Raw genomic sequence first — 9,244 nt, forward strand, 5'->3', positions numbered from 1 at the left:
CTGACCTCTTGATCCGCCCGCGTCGGCCTCCCAAAGTGCTGGGATTACAGGCTTGAGCCACCGCGCCCGGCCGTCTTGTAGAATCTTAAGTTGTATAGCCTGCTGCATTTTGCTGTCTCATAATCAATTCTCCTTTGTTTAAATAATTTAACCATTTTGGAGAGTTTCTTTTCCCTTCGTTTGACAAATGAGTTGTGATTTTAACTATAATTTTGCCTCATAAGACCAGGATATTAGGAGGACACGGTGGCTCATGCTTGTAATCCCAGGACTTTGGAAGGCCTAGGTAGCAGGATCACTTGAGGCCAGGAGTTTGAGACTAGCCTGGGCAATATAAGGAGACCACGTCTCTACACAAAAATATAAAATTTGGCCGGGAATGGTGGCATTTGCCTGTAGCCCCAGCTACTCAGGAGTCTGAGGCAGGAGGATCCTTTGAGCCCAGGAGTTCAAGGCTGCAGTGAGCTATGATTGCACCACTGCACTCTAGCCCAGGTGACAGAGCCAAGACTGTCTTGGGGGGAAAAAAAAAAACCAGGATATTGTAATTTCTGCCCTCTTGGTAAAGGTATACACACTGTCACACTCAGTATAACGTAACTTTAAGACCTTCTTGGTGATAATGGTGATTATAGTGATGATGATGGCCTCTGTTTATGATTATTATGTGACAGTCTCTATTATGTGTTTTACATACACTATCATTTAATTCTCACAACATCTCTATTTGGGTAAATATTAACTTAGAGGGGTTCTGTGATTTAACCAAAGTTATCCAGCAAATGGACAAACAGGTTTTGAAACCATGTCTGTTGGACTCCAAAGTACATTTTTTAACCATTAGAGCTCTATCCCGCTTCCAAATAATACTATTACAAATGAGCAGTTCAAATAAATGAAATATTTCTCACTAGTTCTCCAAAGAATCTTGGAGCACCAAAATCATTATTAAATTCATATATTTACTTAGTAGTTTTATTTATGTTGACAACCTCTAATTTTTTTTTTGCTGGAACTTTTCAGAAATGTGCTTTTAAGGAAAAATAATACAGAATTATACTGTTGGGGAACAAGCCATCTAGAGCTTCTTGGTATATGTCTAACATAGTTGTTGTTTGTTTGTTTGTTTGTTTTGAGACGGAGTCTGGCTCTGTCTCCCGGGCTGGAGTGCAGTGGCCGGATCTCAGCTCACTGCAAGCTCCGCCTCCCGGGTTTATACCATTCTCCTGCCTCAGCCTCCGGAGTAGCTGGGACTACAGGCACCCACCACGTCGCCCGGCTAGTTTTTTGTATTTTCAGTAGAGACGGGGGTTCACCGTGTTAGCCAGGATGGTCTCGATCTCCTGACCTCGTGATCCGCCCGTCTCGGCCTCCCTAAGTGCTGGGATTACAGGCTTGAGCCACTGCGCCCAGCCTGTTGTTTGTTTTTAATAGAGATAGGCTCTGGCCATGTTGCCCAGGCTGGTCTCAAACTCCTGGGCTCAAGCAATGCTCCCATCTCAGCGTCCCAAAGTGCAGGGATTACAAGTGTGAGCCACCATGCCTAGCCTAAAACAGTTTTTTGTTTGTTTGTTTTTTGAGACAGTCTCACTCTGTCACCCAGGCTGGAGTGCAGTGGTATGGTCTCAGCTCACTGCAACCTCTGCCTCCCAGGTTCAAGTGATTCTCCTGCCTCAGCCTCCTGAGTAGCTGGGATTACAGGCGTCTGCCACCACACCCAGCTAATTTTTGTATTTTTAGTAGAGACGAGGTTTCACAGTGTTGGCCAGGCTGGTCTTGAACTCCGGACCTCATGGTGTGCCCACCTCAGCCTCCCAAAGTGCTGGATTCCAGGCATGAGCCACCTCACCTGGCCAAACAGTTTTATATGGCAGCCCAACTCACAGCTATTTTTCATTATGTTCATTATCTCATTTCTCCTAGGAAAGACCTGCTTTGTGGCATGTTATAATGTTTCATTTACATAATTAACTTCTAGTTTACAGTTTTTCTTGTTGCAGTCATTTGATTTTATTATTCTAAGTGCTGGAAGGATTGAAATAAATATAGGTTTTATTCCTATCTGTATGCCTTGTGTATTTATTCTCAGACCAGTGCTCTGTTGATTTTTCTGTTTTCAAAGTTCAGCCTTCACTTAACTTTGCTGTAGTGGTGCTCGAAGATTAATGTAGTCTATAAAGTCAATCAAAGAGGTAGAAAAAATAATATAATTCATCATTGTTTTAGAATTATGAATTTGGTGCTTATTTTGCATAAAAAACATTTATACGGAACAGTCACAGATTTCAGAATTATAAAGTGTCTTGGATTCAAGTTGCTTAGTAAAAGAATATGTTTGGTCATTCTCTTTGCTTAGGAATCATGGATTCAGTATTTTCTCATTTGAGTGTGGTCTAGATTATGGGGAATACCAAAAGTGATTTATAAGACCTGCTATTTGAGAAAGGAAAACTTTGAAGGCAGTTTTTATGTGCGAGTTTTTGGTTTTTTGTTCTTCAGAATTTTGCATGGAATCATAAAATTGTAGCATTGAAGAATACCAAGTGATTTGCCTAAGATCATACAACTAACTAATGACAAAGAGATAGACTACTAGGGGCTGGGTATGGTGGCTCACGCTTATAATCCCAGCACTTTGGGAGGCCAGGACAGGTGGATCACTTGAGCTCAGGAGTTCGACATCAGCCTGGGCAACATGGTGAAACCCCATCTCTATTTTTAAAAATATGTAAATTAACAAAGAGAGATAGGATACTAGAATCCAGATTCTGGAGTTAAGACTTATGAAGACATAATGTGTTGGTTGTGACTAAAAATTGTTTTTAAAAACTTCCCATTGAGCTTTGAAGCTCCTTAACATCTTATTTTACTTTGCAGAGTGATTTTGAGCTCACTTTTGTTTTCTCCATGGTACCACCAGGCAGGACTATATGTGGATATTTCTGATGCAGAGAAATATTGGAAGGAAATATTAATAGGGGATAATTCAATCAATTTATTTTCCATTTTGTTTTAGGTAAATTTTTAGGCTTATTGTAAGTTAGATAACTGAACTACAATTCCTGTTTTTTGTTTTTTTGTTTTTTTTTTTTTGAGACGGAGTCTCGCTCTGTTGCCCAGGCTGGAGTGCAATGATGTGATCTCAGCTCACTGCAACCTCCACCTTCCGAGTTCAAGTGATTCTCCTCCCTCAGCCTCCTGAGTAGCTGAGATTACAACCATGTACCACCACACCCAGCTAATATTTGTATTTTTAGTAGAGACAAGGTTTCACCATGTTGCCCAGGCTGGTCTTGAACTCCTGGCCTCAAGCGATCTGCCTACCTCAGCCACCCAAACTGCTGAGATTACAGGCATGAGCCACCACACCCGGACTACAATTCCTTTTAATAATTTTAGATATTTTAGCAGTTTTTCACATGTATAGTTAGTGATCTTTTAGTATTTTACTATTTTATACTCTGCCTCTATTCAAGAATATTTTTCTTATTAAATATTCTTGTGAACCAAGCTTTGTCCGTAGGTGAAAAAATTCCAGCCTGTGTTGAGACACCTTCTTTTTTCCCTTTGAGTCTTTGGAAGCAGTATTTTGTAACGTAGATAAAATTGTGCTTATTCACCAGCATCCCTGTAAAGTAAGGAAATAAAGTACTCCTTAGCATTTGTTTGAACATTTTATATAGAAGAGGTATTTTTCACTTCTTCTCAAGTCAGAAATCAGAGATCTGTGTTCACTTAGATTTTGAGCTAAGACTTACATGCATTTGCTTTTTTGCCTCCCTTTATAGTGAGGACTCAGAAGACAAAGATGTGAAGACCAAGAAGGATGATTCTCACTCAGCAGGTAGTAAACTATTTTAAATGTAAGAGGTATAATTCTATTTATATATTATTTTATTAGATGTTTTAATAAGCGATTTGTATGCCAGGTACTGTTGCAAATCTGGGATTACAAAGACGTTTCCATCTTCAAAGAGCTCCTAATGATTCTCAGTCCTGGTGGCTTATTACAGTCATCTATGAATCTTTTTAAAAGTGCATATTCTGGGTCCTGTCCCAAAATTTCCAATTCAATAGATCTCGGGATGTTGGGGCTTGGTTTTCTTTAAGTATCTACACATTATTATGCATGGTCAATATTAGAAATCATTTACATAAACAAAAGACATCAAACTAAATACAATAATATATAAATATAAAACTTGGTAAGATAGAGGCATTAAAAAGGGGGAGTGGTGGACTCTGAGTGGAAAAGCAAATGAAAGTTTCATTCCACTGTTTTGAGTGGAGACATAGTCTTTTGAAACAGTAGCCATAGAGAAAGCTTTTTTTGTAAAAATTTTAACTTAAAAGAATTAATATGAATTAATGGGGAGTTTCCATGGCCAAATAAAATGTTCAGTCCTGCTGATTCTACTTGCTGTTGGTATTTATTTTTAAATTTAATCTTGTAAGAATTGAGATTTTTAATCCATATTACTTTCAGCCATGTTAGTTTTGACTTACATTCCCTTGCTGTTGTCTCCCTGGATCTCCCTTTAAATGAGACTGCTGTTTAGCTAATACAAAGGGGAGAGACAAAGTTCGGCTAAATTCACTCTGCTTAGCTATTTTGCTTTCCCGTCTGTTCAAGTATGCTATCTGGCTACCTAAGTTGAAAAGAAACTGTATTAATCAATTTTGCATTATCTGGTGATCCTGTGATAATACAGTACATGCTTTCACTCATCTGCCTTGTAAATCCTAATTTGAATCTCTTACACTTGCTAGTTTATTGAGCACTTCTGGATAAATAACTCTGTACTAGTATTAAGCTAAGCTTCTACCAAGTGGCTTTAGTTTTGGGTCTGCCGTGTCAGCTTTATTCTGTTTGTCTCTAGAAGAGATTTTTAAAAGTGAAAGAGATGACTTGAACACTGACCATGGCAAGGCTCATAGGACTAGAAGTGTTTTCAAAAGAGTGACCACTTAACCTTGACAGAATAAGGGAGCCTAAAACTTCAGGAGAAGGGCTGTAGGTAGAGACTAATGCAAATATGGTTTACTCTAGAGGCAATAGGCTGGCAGCCTACCCTTTAACCAAATTTATTCACAAACACAACTGTGTGTTAAAAAAGTTTTTTTTAGGCTGAGCATGGTGACTCATGCCTGCCATCCCAGCACTTTGAGAGGCCAAGGCGGGTGGATCACCTGAGGTCAAGGGTTCAAGACCAGCCTGGCCAACATGGCAAAACTCTTGTCTCTATCAAAAATACAAAAATATGGCTGAGTCCAGTGGCTCATGTCTGTAATCCCAGCACTTTGGGAGGCCAAGACCAGTGGGTCACCTGAGGTCAGGAGTTTGAGACCAGCCTGGCCAACATGGCAAAACTCCTTCTATACTAAAAATTTTAAAAATTAGCCAGGCGTGATGGCGGGTGCCTGTAATCCCAGTTACTCAGGAGGCTGAGGCAGGAGAATCACTTGAACCTGGGAGGCAGAGGTTACAGCGAGCCAAGATCCCGCCATTGCACTCCAGCCTAAGCAAGAAGAGCGAAACTCCATCTTAAAAAACAAACAACAATAACAGCAAGAAATTAGCCGGGCACGGCAGCAGGTGCCTGTAGTCCCAGCTACTCAGGAGGCTGAGACAGGAGAATAGCTTGAACCCAGGAGGCACAGGCTGCAGTGAGCCAAGATTGTGTCACTGCACTCCAATCTGGGCGACAGAGTGAGACTCCAAATTTTAAAAAAAAAATTATTTTCAATTAATAGACTCTAAGAATATGTGAAAGTAAATTTTTTATAGGCTTCTCCAAACATCTTTCACTAATTGATCTAAATATGTATTTTAAAGATTTTCCAGCCGGGTACGGTAGCTCACGCCTGTAATCCTAGCTCTTTGGGAGGCCAAGGAGCATGGATTACCTGAGGTCAGGAGTTTGAGACCAGCCTGACCAACATGGTGAAACCCCATCTCTACTAAAAATACAAAATCAGCCGAGCATGGTCGCACGCACCTGTAATCCCAGTTACTCGGAAGGCTGAGGCAGGAGAATCACTTGAACCCAGGAGGTGGAGGTTGCGGTGAGGCGAGATTGCGCCATTGCACTCCAGCCTTGGCAACAAGAGCAAAACTCTGTCTCAAAAAAAAAAAAAGATTTTCCTCAGTCCCCTCTAAATTGAAATGGTCACAAGCCATTCATTATAAAGGATAACAGTTTGACATTATTTTAGGGTTTTCATGTTTTATGTCTTAGAATAAAGATTATTGGAAGATGTTCTTTCCCTCTCATACTATGTTAAGATATTTTTCTAACTTTAGCTTTTAAAAACAGTGAACATAGATTTGAATGTAATTGAGAATTTTAGAGCAAAGCAATGATGTAACTTTAAAGTGTAGGAGTTATGTGTTCACGCTTGAATTCAGCTTAGCTACTGCTTAAAATTACATGTCTTTGTTACTTTATATGTAATAGTGAGTACATAGTCTTGTCTAAGCTCATTCTTTGTGAATTTAGGTCCTCCTTTATACATTTTGTAGAATTTTTTTTTAATTTTTTTTTTATGTTCTGGGATACATGTGCAGGATGTGCAGGTTTGTTATATAGGTAAATGTGTGCAATGGTGATTTGCTGCACCCATCAACCCATCACCTAGGTATTAAGCCCAGCATGCAGTAGCTATTTTTTAGTGCCCTCCCTCTCCATCCCCCTACCCTGCCCCCTCCCTCACCACAGGCTCCAGTGTGTGTTGTTCCCCTCCCTGTGTCCATGTGTTCTCATTGTTCAGCTCTCACTTATAAGTGAGAACATGCAGTGTTTGGTCTTTTGTGCCTGCATTAGTTTGCTGAGGATGATGGCCTCCAGCTCCATCCATGTCCCTGCAAAGGACATGATCTCCTTCCCTTTATGACTGCATAGTATTCCATGGTGTGTATGTACCACATTTTATTTATCCAGTCTGTCATTGATGGGCATTTGAGTTGATTCCATCATTTTGCAGAAATGTTGAAGGATAGAATTTGCCCTTTTACAATGAAATAAAGCTGCAGATTATATCCTATATTGGCCTCTATGTTGGCTTTTTCAGTCAGTTACATTTTCAGTGAATTATTAATATTTTGCACTATCTTGTCAAATACAAAATTCTTTAATCATTATGTCATGGTAATTCTGATATTGCAGAGGATAGTGAAGATGAAAAAGAAGATCATAAAAATGTGCGCCAGCAACGGCAGGCGGCGTCTAAAGCAGCTTCTAAACAGAGGGAGATGCTCATGGAAGATGTGGGCAGTGAGGAAGAACAAGAAGAGGAGGATGAGGCACCGTTCCAAGAGAGTATGTGAAGTTGTTTTGTGTACTTTGGTCGTATGGTCATAATTGTAGTTTGTGACCTTGGTTACTTTGGCATTTTCTAGGATGCTAAATGTTATAACCAGTCCCTTAAATTGGATAGATACTCCCTGTTAAAAGAGATGACTGTGTTGGTTCCTGTTAATATTTTAAAGGTTCAGAGATTCTCACGATTGCCCACCATTTGTAATGGTTGCACTCTTTATTTAATGATGCTTGTGTTCAAACACTGAATGAACAGTTGCTTAAGTAACAGTCACATTAGGCACTGTGATAGAGATTTGTATTTTGCCCTGGTGGAGGAGGTTGCAGACCTCTTTTCACAGAAAAAAAAATGTTCATAACAAAAGTTAGGTGTTTCACAGGTTAGTCATATTAGTTCATTCTTTTTTTTTTTTTTCTTTTGAGACAGAGTCTTGCTCTGTCGCCCAGGCTGGAGTGCTGTGGTGCTATCTTGGCTCACTGCAAGCTCCGCCTCCCAGGTTCACGCCATTCTCCTGCCTCAGCCTCCCGAGTAGCTGGGACTACAGGTGCCCGCCACCACGCTGGCTAATTTTTTTGTATTTTTAGTAGAGAGGGATTTCATTGTGGTCTCCTGACCTCGTGATCCGCCCGCCTCGGCGTCCCAAAGTGCTGGGATTACAGGCATGAGCCACGGCGCCCAGCCCAGATTAGTTAATTCTGTGTATTTTTGTTTCATGTTTGGTTTTCTTGTTTCACTTATTCATAATTGGACCAAAAAGGCCCTGTTGGTTAAGTTTTGTTTCCCTGGTCTCAACCAGTACTACATGAAAGTGATGGAACTACCAAAAGTTATTTGATAGTTTTCAGTTTTGATTCAGATTAGCTCTTACTCTTCCTGTTTTCAGTCTACTTTTCAAACACATCACTCATGTAACTCTCTCATGTAAGGTGCATGCAAAATCCATTTGACAACTGAGGCCAGTGATGACTCCAGTCAAATTGGTGCTACAGCTCCAAATAGAATCCAAGGGTGTTTGACTCCCATCCCGTCCTCTAGTCATTCTTAGTACTCTCTTCCTTTTTCACTTGGAAGGATATGTACATTAAGTTAGACGTTGAAATTCTTCTTTCTTCTCAGAAGATTCCGGCAGCGATGAAGATTTCCTAATGGAAGATGATGATGATAGTGACTATGGCAGTTCAAAAAAGAAAAACAAAAAGATGGTTAAGAAGTCCAAACCTGAAAGAAAAGAAAAGAAAATGCCCAAACCCAGGCTAAAGGCTACAGGTAAGTTCTGCAGAAGTGAAATTAAATGTACTGCTTTAAAAATTTTGAGAAACATTATTTTCAATACAGAAATTCTTCATTAGGATTTGGCATTGACCTGATGTTTAGCAGGAATACAAGAAATCTAAAAGGGTCTTGTATTCTGCAACTGGAAGTATCTCTTATTAATAAAGACACTAGCCTGTTTAAGAGTCTAGTGGGCTTAGCCATGTTCTTCAACTATTGCCAGTACTTGAGCGAGATTTCAGAGAATGATCTATTTGTTTCAGACACAGTGGTAGAAATGCTGTATCATCATACCTCTTCCTGCTCTTTTTTCCTCACTGGTATCACAGTCTCAGCAGCCAGCAAAGACTTAATTATGAAAATGCACAAACCTAGAGTAATACATTTAAGTCCCATGTTCTGAACTCTACCCCATCCTCTGTGCTATCAGAATAAAACCACACTTGTTGACATGAGTTAATTTTTTTCTGCGCCCTAATGGGTTCTCCTAGTTGTAACTAATTTGTTAACTAAATCAGAAATCAATTTGCTTTTTGTGTAGGTGGTTTTATTCTGTTAGGTAGAACTAGTCATTGTTAAACTTCTGTTTATCACTTCCTACTGTTAAGAATGATGGAACTAGGCCGGGCGCGGTGGCTCAAGCCTGTAATCC

The 9,244-nt window shown here is 39.9% G+C and overlaps 1 protein-coding gene across 1 annotated transcript in view; it reads left to right on the forward strand.

Moving 5' to 3' along the window:
* The window catches only part of NUCKS1 (nuclear casein kinase and cyclin-dependent kinase substrate 1), a 10,797-nt gene that overhangs the window by 587 nt on the left and 966 nt on the right, over positions 1–9,244 (forward strand). The window contains exons 2-4 of the mRNA XM_011957767.1: positions 3,789–3,844; positions 7,167–7,319; positions 8,437–8,586. Of these exons, the coding sequence (XP_011813157.1) occupies positions 3,789–3,844; positions 7,167–7,319; positions 8,437–8,586 (359 nt within the window). The remainder of the gene's footprint in view (positions 1–3,788; positions 3,845–7,166; positions 7,320–8,436; positions 8,587–9,244) is intronic.

Source organism: Colobus angolensis, unplaced genomic scaffold (genome assembly GCF_000951035.1).
Source record: "Colobus angolensis palliatus isolate OR3802 unplaced genomic scaffold, Cang.pa_1.0 Scaffold449, whole genome shotgun sequence".
NCBI lineage: Eukaryota > Metazoa > Chordata > Mammalia > Primates > Cercopithecidae > Colobus > Colobus angolensis.